A 17,228-nucleotide genomic window follows, 5' to 3' on the forward strand; every position below is an offset into this window, starting at 1 on the left:
TAAACGATCGCTTAACACCATCGCCTAGTGCTTCATGTTATCATTTAGTATCCACCGCAACTAAACGATCGCTTAGCTCTATCGTATAGAACATCATTGCGTCGCTTAGCACTTCGTCTACATGATCGCTTAGCACCACGTCTAAACGATCACTCAGCACTATCACGTAGCACTTCATCGCATCGCTTAGCGCACGCAACAACTACACGATCGTGTAGTGCCATCGTTTAGCAAATTCAACGTATCATTTAGTTCCCCACGCCAAAGCTAAACGATCACGTAGTGCTATCGTATAGCAATTTGAACGTATCGTCTAGCTCCTATAGATACACAATCGTTTAGCGTTCAACATCACAATGACCAGCGCTCATTGCTATATGATCGTTTAGCTTTTCTTCACATCGTTTAACGCCTGGAACTAGACGATCGCTTAGCNCAAAGCTAAACGATCACGTAGTGCTATCGTATAGCAATTTGAACGTATCGTCTAGCTCCTATAGATACACAATCGTTTAGCGTTCAACATCACAACGACCAACGCTCATTGCTATACGATAGTCTAGCTTTTCTTCACATCGTTTAACGCCTGGAACTAGACGATCGCTTAGCGACTGAACCTCAACAACGATTTTGTCCAGAAGCTGAAAAACTAGAACAGTAGCTTGGCCTTTTTCACTTGTTTCTTCAATTTCATCTTAATTTCAACTCTAATGACTCCAAATAAATCACAGACTCTTGCTAACACATAAAAGCTCATCAAACAAGAGCCAATTACAAATTTAAAAGAGAAATTAAAGAGAATTAAAATGCTAAAACTCAGAAAACCATATCAGTACATCAATTTCATATTTCTCATATGAAACACCCACCAAACCAAAATTAAACCGAATTGAATGCTTATATGATGCTTTGATACCAATTATAGGAATGTATTAGAAATAGCGAAAGCAACAAGGATCATTTAAGCACTCTAATTCATTAATTTTGGCAAAATATAAAGCATGCTCTTGCAAAAAACAAGTGAGTTTACAAGTGAGTTTCATGACATACCTCTTGTAGAACTTCTTCAAAGCTTATTCGCCAGCTGCAATCTTCTCCAAATCTTGTTGCAGACCACCTCAAGATCTTCCCCATTATTCTCTTGGTGTTTTAGATTGAGTTGTGGGACTCAAAACAAGCTTGAATCAAGGGATAAAGGAGAATTTCTCACAACAGCAGTTTGGTTGAAGAACTCTTTTTTTAGTACGAATTTTCTCTAAAATTCTCTCTTGATTGCATGCCCAAAATTCACTCCAAACTCTTCAATATATTACAGATCATCATGCAAGGAAGAGTGTTGCATGAGTTGCAGTTCATGCTTGGAGTAAGACAAGGCAATGTTGATGGCTTTTATGTAAGCAAGTAAAAAGATGGATAATGGAAAACAAGGTTTTTCCATTTGCGTTTTATTTTTCATTTTTCAAATTTTATCTCAAAAATAAAAATTTGATTTTTCCTAAATCCATTTTGATTTTAAAATTGAAAAATAAAATTAATTTTTTTAAATAAAACTTAATTAATTTAGTATCAAATATTAAATTAATTTTTACACATATTCATCTTTATATATTTAAATCATATTTGAATATAAATTCTCCTATTCCATTTAATTCTCAAATTAAACATGTAATTATATCCCATATAATTATTAATTCCCTTAATTCTAATTTGAACATTTCAAATCAACTTATCACGCTATTTTAGAGCTAGTCCGTTACGAGTTAGTAGGGGGACCTCGCGAACCTACAGATCATGAACTCCAACGATTCCGAGATTAATTTGCTAAACTCATTAGACCAGATTAATCCCCATTCGTTAACTAATGGGTCACTCCACTAAAGCCCATAGTTGCACTCCCCTCACTGTAGATATATTATGTCCACATGATTTAATTATAATCAACAAGTTGACCCTTCACAGGTTGTTCGTAATAACGGTTGAGTCAAATATCTGTTTTACCCTCGAGATTACGTCTTATTCCTCAAGTTCCTACTTATCCTCTAATGAACAACTGGTTTTTGATCCAATCACTAAACCAAACTCTCTCAGCCTAGTGAGAGAGTGGGGCCCCTTATTCAAGACCTGGATTCAGTACTTAAGAGAACAACCTTTCTCCTATCCCTAAATCAAGTAGGTGTGAACTCCGTCTTGCACCCTATGTCCCCAACTATCTATTATGTATTACCCCTGAAATGGGAGTCTTATTGAGCCAGCGTTGTTAAGCCAACTTTGACCTATGCAAATCTAAGGGTAATCCCAAATAAACAAGAGTTCATAATTAGCTTAGGATTAAGATCGAGTTACCTAGGTCATCTAGGTGAAATAGCAGTCTTATACAGTAAACGGCGTTATAAAGTAAGAGTGACTTATTTCTTGATTCGATCTTATGTAAACTCATTGCATAGGACGCCCTCACTCCTCATGTCATAACATGTACGAATTAGGATTGCATCGTATGTAGCACTTTACAACTCTTTGTAACAACTACAGAGTAGACCGCATCCAATGGTGTTACCAGAATAAGGTACCCAATCTTATTCATGTACCATAGATCATTTTGACTATTTACTTGAACCTGGTCCACTCTTATGTCTCCACATAGACATAAAGTTAAAGTACTCATGCAATAGTCATGGGTCTTAGTTTATTGAATTTAAACTTTCATACAATTTATGAAATCAATAATAAGTTTATTGATTATAGAAAATGTTTATCATATTACAAACTGCGAGTTTTAGTACATAAAACCCAACAACAGATGCACTAAAGTTGAATGGAAAGGAGCAATATAAAGCTATTACACTAAGAAACAAGCTAGATTATGAAGGGCCAAAAAGCCTGAAGAGCATGATCAGAGTCATGAGAAAGGATCAACAAATGTCAAGTATAAGGAAATGATGACCCCAGTAACTAAAGATAAGAAAAATATAGCTGAAAAAGACAAGAATATAAACGAAGTAGAACGTCAGTGGTTGGAAAGGAGAAAAATGTAGGAATATTGCTTTACATGTTGAAGAGTTTCGTTTGTTCGCTGTTAAGGCTCCCTCGTTGTGTAAAGTGGTGAGTTAGTCAAGTCATGGATCATGGTCTGCCCCTCGTTCTAATTGTTGGAAGATGAACATTAAGTCTCTTGGGTTGATCGCATTGAGTCTGGTGGTATTAACTAGGTGGCTCATGATTCCTCTGGATCTCTTATTCTTGTCGGGTGTGAGCAGGTGAGATTGAATTGGGGCATTAAAAACTTGGAAGCCCTTGCTTTGATCAAGGGTCTTTTTGACCTTTCTTATAGGTTCAGTGATGTTCCTTTCCCCACACTTATTGTTGAGTCTGATCGTGTCGAACTTATTAATGTGGTTAACAGTGTGGGGGTTGATCTCTCTGAGTTGTCTTGTTTGGTCATGGACATTGAAGCCCTTGCTGTGTCTGCCCAGGTTGTTTCTTTTGTTTGGTGCCCACACTCGACGAATGGTGCTACTCATCGCCTTGCACGAGCTGCTTAGCTTTTTTCTTAAGTTCCACATCTTCTCTCTAAGGTTACTTGTAGGGATTCTTTGGTTCCTGGTTGGTTTTACTTGGCTTGTGAGGAGGCTTGTTTGTTGGAATCATCGTAATTCTTTTAATGTAGTTGTATCTAAAAATATATATATATATTTCTGATTCTAAAAACACTGCGCCTAGAAACCAGCAAAATTGAAACTAAAAGCCTAAAAAAAATGTATAATACACACTCCACTTTTCCTAATAATATATTAGAAACATTCTCATGTCTCATCTCCCCCTCGTTTTATTGATTAGGTCCTCCGCCGCAAGTTCCCTCCGACACCAATGACGATTCCATCACCGAGTCATACCCATCATAGAACGGCGATACCTCCACTCCACGGAGCTCGTCGATCATCTTCACCACATGGTTCATCTTCAGTCGTTGATCTAGCGAAGTCGATGTACAAGCCAATGCGATCTGCAGAAGCCCCACCATTTCCTTTTCAATGTCTTTGTATCTCATCAACTCTAAATAAAAAACCTCCACGGTCCACTCCTCTTGCACCACCGACTAAACCCACCATGGCGAATCTAACACACTTCCGTATCCACCGCCTCCCGGCCCTGCCATTCTCCACAACGAAGGGGCATTTTTCGATCAGCAACTCAAGAAGAATAACCCCAAACGAGTACACGTCGGATTTCTGGGTTAGTTTCTGTTGGAATGCCTCGAGTGTTGGGCTTCGAATAACAAGAATTTAGCATATTTATTTATTTGTAATTATTTACGATTATGACCTTAAGAGTTAGAGGAGTGCGCTATATAAACTCTCTAACCCTAGGCGTAATTTTCTGAAAACATTCTCGCTAATAATACTGTTCTCCCTCACCATTAGTGAACCATGTTGATCTTCTCTATTTCTATGTTTCTTTTTGTGTTCTTTAATTCTCAATTTCGTAACAAACCGGCTCTCGTCGCATTCCGACGCACGATAGCCATTCGATCGAGGAGTGGAAGGGAGAGTTATGACAATCTAAAGCCCGAGACTCGAGCATTTCCCAATTGGCCTAAAAGAACATTGGTGGATTTAACATTTCCATGTGCGAGCTTGAGGGAATTGCAGGAATTGTGAATGAAAGCCAGTCCTCCAGTTGCTCCGGCAGCAATCTTCAACCTTGTCGTTCAATCCAACGGCATCCTTCCTAGGCCTCTATTCCTTGTGAGCATTGAAAAAAACCATTACTATTCAACAGACACATGAGCAGGCCACTACAAACAATCGATGGGGCTATCTCCATCTTCTACATTTGGGTCATTTTCAAGGAAAACAAACGAAATCAAACAATATAAATAAAGAGGAGAGTAGGTAAAGTAAAGATAGGATTATTATTCGATAAGGTCTAGGATACTTCGTTTGAAGAACCATTCCTAGAGTTTCTCTCTGACAAATTCAAGCAATAGTATAATTGGTTGTCTCCTCGCTTCAACTGTGATGGAGTTCGCCCTATATACTTCATCACGTCATTCAATTCGATCATGTAATTCGGAATTCTCCCCATCAAGCTGCAAACGATCATCCTTGTGGATAGACTAATGTTGAGGGTCATCACTTGTGTCCGCGACACCAATGTCAGTGGATTCGAATAAATGAATTTGTACTTCGGATTGTATTGCATTTGCTAAATCAAGCATAAAATTAGGGTAGAGATTTATAGGTTTAATTGGGTTGGATTGGGCATCCTTGTCACCATAGAAAGGTTAGCATATTTCAAATCGTTTTTTTAATGTATATGGCTCAATTTCTCATGTCGCGCTAACTCTTTGAATTTGGATCAGGGCTTTGTAGGTTTCAACAGGCTAAGTGGGGTATTCCTATCGCGATCGAAAGGTGCTTCAGTGGTGAACATATTTAACTATCGGGCTACATTACTAAAATCGGGCCAGGGATTAATTAACTGCATCAGGCTCACGTAATCCTCCCTATCGTGAGTGATTGTTCGTGGCAACAACCGTTAAAAAGAGAAGTTCGCACTTGGAAGTACCATCGGACTAAGGACGATCCACCATCGGGCTAGGAATTTCAACTTGAATGCAATGGGCCCTTTAATGTGAAAAAGTGTCTATGACGTTAACGGAAGGTTAGATAACATACATTAGCGAGGGAGGTGGATTAAAATTCAATAGTGCATCTGAAAGAAGGTCATTTGTACAAAAACCTCTAATGGACGCATGAGAATACCTTATTCTCATGCCTAAAGCAACAAAACTTGTACCAAATAAGATGATGTTTATCTCTTACCCATTCTCATCCTTATTCTCATTTCAATTCCCTCAATCCAAACACCCCCTAAAAGAAAACAATTACTCTAAAATTACTGGATAAGAAAATAGACGTTTAAGTCACTTAAACTCAATTTATGCAAGATTCAATTCCAACGAATACCATTAGCAATGGTATAAACCAAATCCAACACGATAGGCATCCAAATCAACACATAATAAAATTAATCCCTTTAATAAACATGAAGCGTTACAGTTGAGGGTGCTGAGTTGGTTATTCTAGTAGTACTTAGGGGTGCAAGCTATTTTAGTCTAGGTTATAATAGTCTATATTTGAAATGCATACTATTTTAGTTCGAGTTATAAATAGTCTGTGTTTGGGGTGCATAGTATTTTAGTATGAGTAGAAAATAATAAACACCGTAACAAAGAGTGGAAGAGATTATGAGTAAGAATAGTAAACACAATAACAAATAGGAATTTGAAACAATAATACTATAGTTAATTTGTATGTTATAATAATTGAAAACACCAACTATTATAATTAGAATCTCAAATATGAAGTGGGCCATGATAATCCATTCCACCCACTTGAAGTTGGTGGTCCAAACATCCCTAAAGTTAAATATTATAACATTTCGAAGGGCAATTCAAAAAAAAAAAAAAAAAAAAAAAAAAATAGACATAACTCAACAGTAAAAATATCAATTTATACCTCTAAACTTTTAAGAGTTGTATCAATTTAAACTTAAATTAATAATCGTATAAATATAAATCCTAAACTTTTGTAAGTGTATCAATTTATACTCTCAATTACATTTCGTTTTGGAAAACCTCTATGTGAAACTAATAATTGTAACAATTAAACCTTTAAACTTTTATAAATGAATCAATTGGACCCTTATTCTTATTTTTTAGATGTATGCATTTACTCTAATCATCAATTTTCTGACATTTGAAAAAATCTATCCCATTTGATAATTAATAAGTGAATTATTTTCAAAGCCAACTGTAATAAAAGTTTAAATTAATTGATTAACGAAAAATTAAGAGTTCAATAGATTCAAATTATAAAATTTTATTGGTCGGACCAAATCTGGATGGGAGTGAATTGATACAGTCATGAAAGCTCAAGTTTTTTTTTCCAAAATTGTTTTTTGTTTTGTTTTGTTTGGTTCTTTTTTCCCAAAAAAAACAAAAATAAAAACAATCGACATTATCTTCTCGACGGCCAAGTAGAAGTGAGAAGCAAAACCCTCCGGGAAAGAAAGAACAGTTCTCAGTCCAATTGCAAAGCTTCTTCTCAATGATGATACCCATTTCAATGGCGCTCATTCACCAAGTTTGCTCGCCGTCCGTCGCACGTGCATTACGGCCTCGCTGCGTCGCTGCCGTGCCTTCTCGTAACCTCTCCACCTCCATATCCCCTCCCGCTCGGGCTTCTCCAGAAGCTCCCAAAGTGCTCATCGGCCTGTCGGACCAGGAGCTACAACAGCTCGCCGTGGACTTCGGCCAGGTAACAAACAACAATCACTTTCTCATATTACACATTGAATAAATCAGAGTTCTTCTTCATTCATTGACATTGAATCTCAAACTCATAAATACAGTACAATCTCTTTTATATACAGAGCAGAAGAAGAAATAAGAAAATGAATACTATGTGATTAACCTCCTTATTAACAAACTAACGGAGAACTAACAGAAATATAACTAGCTAACAGAAATATTATTCTAATTCCTTAATACTCCCCTCAAGTTGGAAGATGACCATCAATGACACTCAACTTGATTAAGATGTTTGATAGAGCAAAATAAGGTAATGCCTTCGTGAACATGTCAGCTAGTTGAAGACTGGAACAGATTGGAAGCAACTTAAGAAAGCCATCAACTGTTTTATCGCGGACGAAGTGACAATCTATTTCAATATGTTTTGTTCTCTCGTGGAAGGTTGGATTAGAAGCAATTGAAATGGCAGCTTGATTGTCACAAAAAACAGGAGATGGAAGTGAACATTGAACTTTCAAATCTGTCAACAGCTGAGAAATCCAAATCAGTTCACTAGTTACTGAAGCTAAAGCTCTATATTCCGCTTTGGCAGATGATCTCGAGATAGTTGGCTGCTTTTTGGACTTCTATAAGATTAAAGAGTCTCCTAGAAAAATGCAAAATCCAGAAACAGAATGTCTTGTATCTAAACAAGCCCCCCAATCAACATCAACAAAAACTTGAAGATGAAAAGTAGTAATGAGCTTAATCAAAATTCCCTGTCCCGGTGAACGTTTCAAACATCTCAGTAGATGATGAACAACACTCAAGTGAGTTGTAGTAGCGCATTGTAGGAATTGGCTCAATCTGTGCACAACAAATGAAATATCTGGACGAGAGATTTGTAAATATAAAAGTCGTCCAATTAACCTTCGATAACAAGTAGCTTCATCATTAGACAATACATGTCCAATATCTTTGGAAAGTTTAAGATTTGGGTCCATAGGTAATAAAGTTGATTTGGCATCAAGAAAACCAGTATCTTCAAGAATTTGAAGACAATATTTCCTTTGAGATGGCATTAGACCTTGGTTAGCACGAGATAGTTCTAAACCTAAAAAATATTTCACATGTCCCAAATCTTTCAATAGAAAATGCATCTTAAGTATGTCCTTGACCATGGCAATTTCATCAGATGAAGGACTTGTGATAATAATATCATCAAACGTATACTAATAGTGCAATAAAAGTACCACCACTTCCTCTAGTAAATAGATAATAATCGAACCTTGAGTGTTTAAATCCATTTGATGACAAAGCACTTGAAAATTTGGTGAACCACTGTCTTGAAGCCTGTTTAAGTCTATAAATGGATTTGTTTAATCGGAAAACAAGGTTCTCCCCCTCTTTAGGTACTTTAGAGGTCTTGTATCCCAAAGGTAAGGTCATGTAAACTTCTTCAAACAGATCTCCATTTAAAAATGCATTGTTGATGTCCATTCGAGCTGGGGCCAATGATATGAAGTAGCCAAAGCAAGAATAACTTTGACTGTAACAATTTTGGCTACTGATGAAAAGGTATAAAAAAAAAAAATCAACACCTTCTTGTTGGCTATAGCCTTTGGCCACGAGTCTTGGCTTGGTAGCGATCAACTGCACCATCAGAAGTGTATTTCATACGATATACCCATTTACTACCAACTGTGTGATGCCCTTTTGGTAAAGACATAATTGTCCAAGTCTTGTTTCTTTCCATAGCAGCAATCTCATTGTCCATTGCATCTCTCTATTCTTTAAATTTGACTGCTTGATGGTAGAAAGTAGGCTCATAGATCGTAGCAACATTCAACAAGTATGCTTTATGAGCTGATGAGTAAATATCATATGAAAGATATTTACCAAAAAAGAATGGAGATGTGGAGTATATAGGTGTATTAGTTATAATGTTACAATGGAAATCCTTCAAATAAGAAGGTGGATTGTGTTGTCTCTTGGACCGTCTTGGTGCTGGTTCATTAGAACAGGCAACTTCTGAATATATATTCAACACTAATACAGTAGCTTCTGTTTCTACTAGCTCATATCAGTTGACATATCATTAGGCATGACAGTAGGTACATCTGAAGACATATCAATAGGAGGATCGAGTGGAACAATATTCAAATCAGTAGCACTTGTATTGGTCACAGTTATATCAACAAGAATTGGAGAAGGAAGCACAAAATGATCCAAGAAATCAATAGGTGTCTGAGATGAACCATCAGCCATGGTGTGAAATGGGAACAAATCTTCAAAAAATAAGACATCTCAGGAGATAAAGAAACTTTTCTTAACAATGTCATATAATCTGTATCCTTTAACACCCGTTGGATATCCCATAAAGACACATGGATGAGCCCTTGGATCAAATTTAGATCTCTTAACTGATAGAGTTGAAGAATATGTCAAGCAACCAAAAACTTTCAAAAAAGAGTAATCAATATCTTTTCCAAACAATATAGCAAATGGGGTTCTATGAGACAACAATGGCATAGGAACTCTATTTATCAAATGAGTTGCAGTGAGAACACATTCTTCCCAAAAGATAATGGGCACTTTAGACTGAAACATTAAAGCACGTGCTACATTTAAAAGATGTTGATGCTTTCATTCAACAACTGAATTTTGTTGAGGTGTATATGCATAAGAGAACTGATGAATTGTTCTAGTAGTAGCAAAAAAAATCCTTAAAATTGAGTTTGGGTGCATTGTCAGACCGAAAAGCCTTAATAGTTTTGGAGAATTGTGTTTCAACAAGTTTAAAAAAAATGAGGAATAATATGCAAAACATCATTCTCATGTTTCAAAAGATAAACCTATGTATAATGAGATTTATCATCTACTAGAGTGACAAAGTAAGAAAATCCAGCATATGTGAGGTTTGAAATGGCCCCCAGATGTCACAATGAACTAGATCAAAAACTTCATCAGCAACATTATTTAATGCAGGAAATGAAAGTCTACATTGTTTTGCTAACGGACAAACATGACAATGATCATAATTTGAAACAGAATTAGAAAAAGACAAGATATTTGACAAATCCTTCATTCGAGCAGTTGAAGGATGTCCCAAACGTTGATGCCATATAGAAGTATATGCCTTACAAGGTAGGACAAGTTGCATATTACTTTTACCTCTATCAGTGGGTGTTAATGGCAAGTAAAGACCATCAACAAGATCAGCCTTCACAATCATTTTCAAATTTAGCTTGTCTTGAATTGAACAATGATCTTTAGAAAAATGAATGGAATAATGTTGATCCTTAAGTAATGCATTGACAGATAATAGATTATATGCAAACTCTGGAACAAAAAAGACATCACGTAGCCAAATATCCTTTTGTAAAATGATATCACCCATGAATTCAACTATGAATCTAGTCTGATTCGGCAAAATAACCGATATATTATGAGCAAATCTCAGATTAACATATAGTGATCGATTGTGGGATATGTGACTTGATGCACCTGAATCTAAAACCCAAATAATACTATCACTGTGTGTAGTTGTAAAGGAAGAATGACATGTACCTGCTACATGAGTGGTTTCAGTTTTGATAATACCTTCATTCTGAGAGATTGAGAGATGAGATTGGAACATATTCATAAGTTGTGAGTACTAATCACCGGTGAAACTTGCAAAAAATGCTGATTTGTTAGATTTTACTCCAGCAGTATTTTTCTCCAATCTAGTCGAAGAGGATGAAGATAAACCTGAGGCAATAGTTTTCTGATGAATAGATGAATTATATAATTTGTGACCTGGTGGATAGCCATGGAGTTTGTAACATTTGACCACAACATGACCTTTTATACCACAGTTAGAACATATTGGACACTGTCCATCTCTCTTCTTGAATTTATCAAACTCGTTTCTTTTGTTACCATCAGTATTGGCCAACAAAGTAACAGATTCAATTGATGAAGAAATCTGACCAATAGATCTCTGTCTTTCTTCTTGAATTATCAGTGAGAAAACTTTATTGACAGTCCGCAAAGGATCAATCAAGATGATTTGGGCGTGAATTGGATTATATGACTCATTTAGCCCCATAACAAATATCATGACAAATTTGACATTAAGAAATTCAAGCATTTTCTTCGAGCCTCCACAATTACATTCATCAACAGGGCGATACTCGATAAGATTTTGCCATATTGTAGTAATTTTAGCATAATAAGCTTCAACAGATGAATTGCCTTGTGTTGTTGTAACAAGATCTTTCCTCAGTTGATACACATGAGGACCATTGGATTGATGATACCTTTCCTTCAGTTCGTCCCAAATTGCTTTCACATTTCCAGTATAAATGAGGCTCGCAGCAATTTCTTTCGAAATTGAATTAATAATCCATGACATGATGATATCATTGTTACATTGCCAAGCGGACATTAGGGTTCCTTTCGTCGTTGGTTTCTGGATTACTCCAATGATAAACCCTAATTTATTTTTACCAGAGAGTGTCAGATGCATTGCTTTACTCCATTAAGAATAATTACTCGATCTAGCAAGTGGTTGAGATACAAGATTAGTAGTTGGAAATATCGAATGGTGTAGAAGATATGGATTCAATTGAAGTGGGATTCCTCGGATACCATATTACGCATTGAATAAATCAGAGTTCTTCATTCATTGATATTGAATGTCAAACTCATAAATACAGTACAATCTCTGTTATATACAGAGCAGAAGAAGAAATAAAGAAATGAATACTATGTGATTAACCTCCTTATTAACAAACTAACGGAGAACTAACAGAAATATAACTAGCTAAAAGAAATATTATTCTAATTGCTTAACATCTTACACTCTAAAAACCTGTTGTGATTGCTTGCATTTAAATTTGATGGAGGTTTTTGCTTATGTAACGTTAAGTTTATCTGTTGAGATGGATTAGGAGAAGTATAGAGGGAAGCAACTCCATCAGCTTATTTACAAGAGGAAGGTCAAGGAAATTGAAGAGTTTACCAACTGTTGGTGTTCTTTCTTCTCCTTTACTTAATTTTGCCGGTTTGTTCATTATCTTGTCATGTTGATTCGAGTTGATTGCAGTGCCACTGGCATTCAGGAATGATCTTCAGGAAGCTGGATGGAAAGTGGGCCGTTCGCCTGTTTACCAGTCTGTTACTGCTTCTGATGGAACCGTGAAGGTAGTTTTTCTTGTTGAATTGTTTGAGGTTTTATCGGGAAATGTAAATGATTTGATGTTTTTATTAAGAGTTCGTATGATTTTAAGGCATAAATTTGTCAAAATTTTGCAGTTATTGCTTAAGTTGGATGACAACAGGCTGATTGAAACAGTTGGCATACCTGTGGAAGACAAAAACAATAAAGGTTCAGTTCGCCTCACTGCTTGCATCTCATCACAGGTAATATTCACATTTGGTCATTCTAAGAAATGAATTTTGTGATATCTTCTTTCATGATTTGGGGAAATAGTCTAACACCATGTCAACTCAAAAAGTAAACACATTGCCTATTATTAGATTAAAGTATGGCACATCTATATCTTTGAAAGCACTTGCAATAGTTTCTAAACCCCTGGGACACCAAACATGGTATTATCTGCAACTCCTTATGGTATCCAGTCTGAAATTAAATTCTATTGAATTTCAAACATTAAGGTTGGCTGCCCATTGCGCTGTTCTTTTTGTGCCACTGGAAAAGGAGGATTTTCTAGGAATCTTCAGAGACATGAAATTGTTGAGCAGGTATTTTGTCACTCTCACATGCTGTTTTCATGTTCCATTACGAACTTGTACTGTTTTGATATCTCGATGTTTCAGAAATTTGAAAAAATGAAACTATGTCACATATGATTAATCCTTCCCGTTGTGATTAGTTGTATCTTACGTCCACAGGTATTTGCAATTGAGGATATTTTCAACCATAGGGTGACAAATGTAGTATTCATGGGAATGGGCGAACCAATGTTAAATATGAAATCAGTGCTTGAAGCACATCGGTGCTTGAACAAGGTTTACTTTCCTAGACCCATCTTATCCTAATACTTTGTGGGATAATTTTTTGTTTACTATTTTATTTTTGCCCTTAACTTCTTTTCTGTACTTCCTCTTTACCCTGTTACTTATATTGCAAGAGAGGACTTGAAGAGGTAAAACTGCCATTAGGTCGTTTACTCGTTTTTATTGTCCAGACTATTAGGATAGGTAAATCTGATAAGCTGGAGTGGACTTGCAGGCTTGTGCCTTCATACTCTAGCAAAAACTTTCATTGAGAGTGAAATATACAGGGGAAAGGCCTCCTGAGCACACTGTATTACAAGAAACCTCTCAGATTGGTTTTAAGTTGTATATAATTATGAGAACCTCAAGAGAGAACTCTGAGAGGAAAAAAAAGGAACAATCTTCAAGAACTGGCCTGGAAATATATCCACCAGGCACCTCACGAAACAATTTTCTATTCTTTTCTAACCAATGTCTTATAAAATTCTAATAGCATTGAGCCATAGGATATTAAATCAAAAGAGCTAGATGACACAACTAAAGTATGATTTTTTTGAATAATAATTCTTAGATTCAATTGGATTGCAAGATACAGGTATTCTATTTGAGTCATCTTTTATGCCAAAAGAACACATCTGGGGGATTAAGGAGACATTAGGAGGCCTAGCTTGGTTTTTATCCCGATTATTCAAACTGCCCAGGAGGAGGGACCAAATGTAAACCTATCTTGACTTTATGTGTCCATACTTCCAAAGCTTCTGGTTTGGTGCACGTAAGCGTAATAAGGGATTAAGGAGACATTAGAATTTTGAGGATCTATCAGTGTCATGCACATACACTTTGAGATATAGGTTTCTTATGCCATTCTCTTTTTCTAAATTATAAAACTTGATCACATCCAACTGTCGTGGGAACTTGGGAAGGGCTGGCTTTAAAGTTCCACAAGGGTTAACATGCTAACTTGACGTTGCTGAGTGCACAATTTCTCATGAATTCTTTATGTTTTTTCAAGGACGTTCAAATTGGACAAAGAATGATTACAATTTCTACTGTGGGCGTTCCTAACACAATTAAAAGGCTGGCTTCTCACAAGCTTCAGTCAACATTGGCCGTCAGGTAACATATATTTTACAGGAAAAACATTCTTTTAGATTGTTTGCCTTTTTAAGAATAAAGGACAGGAAAAAAAAAAGAAGAAAAAAGAAAAAAAAGAAGACCATTGTCAGTGATGAACACATTATTAATCAGTTGGTTAGCAATGGTGCTCTTCACCCTCAAACTTTCAATGGTAAAAATTGAGTTCTTAACTTTCTACAAGTGTTAAATTTTGACCCTCAAGTTTACAATAATCATAGAAATTAGATCTACAAATGATAAAAACTGAACTATTAAACTTATATAAATGTTACAATTTATATTCTTCTCAAAAAAATGTTACAATTTATAGAATTATATAAGTTTGAAGGTCCAATTTGACCCAATTTAACATTTATATAATTTTGAGGTTTCAATTTTTAAAATTGAAAGTTTAAGGGTATAATTGCAACCACCACCATACTTCAGAGGTGGTTTTTGTAATTAAGCCCATTTTTTTAAGAAGTATATGCCGTAATTGGTGTGAATGAAAACCATAGAATGACTACAGATTGTAGTTTTTTATCTAGCATCTCAAAGTATTCCCAGGTTCCAAAGGTTAGCTTTAAAAGTTTTTTATCTACGAAATGTTAAGTCGTTTTGAAGAGATGATCCATGGACATTTGTAGGACGAGGTCCTTAGATTTTATCTCTCTCTCTCTCTCTCTATAATTTTACTTTGATTAACTGTTCATTTTATATCCACCAGCTTACATGCACCAAACCAGAAGCTTCGGGAGACTATTGTGCCCAGTGCAAAAGCGTATCCTCTCGAAGCACTTATGAAAGATTGTCGTGATTATTTCCTCCAAACTAGTCGGAGAGTATCGTTCGAGTATGCACTTTTAGGTACTGGCGTCACTTTAGCAATACAGTTCTTATCTCTTCTTTCATTTTGTTCCTCATTGAAGATTCAGACATTGTACATCTGACAAATTGTTTCCCCAAAATTTTCGGTTGTTTATCATTTGAACAGCTGGAGTCAATGATGCAGTAGAGCATGCTGTAGAGCTTTCAAAGCTTCTTCATGAATGGGGAGGGGGCTATCACGTGAACCTGATACCTTTCAATCCCATAGAAGGCTCTGAGTATCAGCGCCCATACAAGAAAGCTGTATGTTCTCGACAGACGTGCTGATGTTTCGTAGTATAAACGTATATTCTTGTCTTCACTGATCTATAATCTTTTCTTCTTGTTTCAGGTGATGGCATTTGTAGCTGCTCTAGAATCCCATAAAATTACTGTAAGTGTTCGTCAAACAAGAGGCCTGGATGCAAATGCAGCTTGTGGTCAGCTAAGAAACCAATTTCAAAAGAACCCTTTGCTTGTTGATTCCGACATCAGTCAGTCCGAATCAGCTGTAGCTGTGGCATGTTGATGCAAAAGTTCCTTATTATTTCCTATTCTACCAACTTCATTATATTGCATCCACCTGGAGGCTGGAAGAACCAATTTTTTTGTGGGAGCAAAGGCACCTCAAGAAAGCTTAATAGAGAGGGATATGATTATATGAAGAATGGAGGGGCAGCCAGCACATCCAGGTCTGCTTGTTCTATACTCTAAATTCACAGGTCATTGTACATTGTTGCGAAGCTAAATTTGAGATACAGTGAAGCATCGAGAGGGGATCGGATCGTTCATTTATCGACGTAGTGTAGGGTATACCAATGGTTTCTTGGCTCTTAAATCTAAATCATTAGTTTCTGAGAGGGAGGAGAAAGTCTGAAAGAGGCTCTTAAATTATGCTTGGTAAGTGATTTCATTGTATATTTCCTTTTTGAACTTCTTCTTTGTGTAAGGCTATCTATCCCTTCTACTGATAGAACATATGGTTCAATTTTTCAATAAGATGTCAATTTAGAGTTGTTTTATTTTCCCATGTACTGAATACTTACTTTAGGATGATTTATTTGTTGCCAATGTTGGTTGCATCAATCTGGCTCCATTAAAAGAACATTTATGATTATAATGTAATACGCACAACTCATATGTATCATGTATATTTCAAACTCCTTACTTCAGGTCAATTGTTGTGTTTACAACATTTTTACATCCACTTTGTTGTTTTCCCCTTCATTTTTGCATTATTTATAAGTAATATTGATTTCAATATAGATAGAAACAACAGTTTATTGTTTGTTTGATATTTTCTATTTTCAAAAAATTTGATGGATACCCTTTTTTAATTCTTGAAATCTACATTTTGAAAACTAAAACAAGAAAAAGAGTGAGCTTTACACACTCAGAATATAAGAAAATTTTATTAAATAAAAGTTGTATAAATTTTAGCTTTATATTTTCAAATTATCTTTAAACTTTTAAGAATGTTGCAATTTTTAATATTGTAATAAATTCTTGTTTCAAATATAGTTAAAAAAAAATCTTATGCATTCAATGAATTATGAATTCTAAACTGTGTATGATGTCGAATGGATGAAATTTTAGAGAAAAATACATAATTGAACTTTCAATTCTGTGTGCAGTATAGACATATTCAAATTAGGCTAAATTATTGAGAGAGAAAAACAAATATTCCTAAATCTTGTCATTTGATTAAAAAAATTTCTTTATTCTTTCAAAAGTTACAATATTATCAAATTTTTAAACGTTTCAAAATTATTATTGAAGTACAAATTCTTTAGAAGTTCATATAAAAATCAAACTTGAATTGGTTTATCTCTCCTCTAAGGGGAGCATGGTATTACCTACCGATCAACTATTTAAATTTTTGTTCTAGGTCATCGTTGACATACTCATCAAGGTCCCAATTTCTATCTAAAGCTCTAAAAGATTTCTA

At 35.5% G+C, this 17,228-nt stretch overlaps 1 protein-coding gene across 1 annotated transcript; it reads left to right on the forward strand.

Moving 5' to 3' along the window:
* The first annotated feature begins 7,018 nt into the window (after positions 1-7,018).
* LOC120081380 (probable dual-specificity RNA methyltransferase RlmN) lies at positions 7,019-16,418 on the forward strand. Its single transcript, XM_039036208.1, has 10 exons — positions 7,019-7,319; positions 12,229-12,304; positions 12,384-12,481; positions 12,593-12,700; positions 12,956-13,042; positions 13,193-13,309; positions 14,310-14,413; positions 15,141-15,280; positions 15,408-15,544; positions 15,633-16,418. The coding sequence occupies exons 1-10, from the start codon at positions 7,110-7,112 to the stop codon at positions 15,807-15,809; spliced, it is 1,254 nt and encodes a 417-aa protein (XP_038892136.1). The 5' UTR covers positions 7,019-7,109; the 3' UTR covers positions 15,810-16,418.
* The last annotated feature ends 810 nt before the right edge of the window (positions 16,419-17,228 follow it).

The sequence above is a fragment of the Benincasa hispida genome, chromosome 7, assembly GCF_009727055.1.
Source record: "Benincasa hispida cultivar B227 chromosome 7, ASM972705v1, whole genome shotgun sequence".
Lineage (NCBI taxonomy): Eukaryota > Viridiplantae > Streptophyta > Magnoliopsida > Cucurbitales > Cucurbitaceae > Benincasa > Benincasa hispida.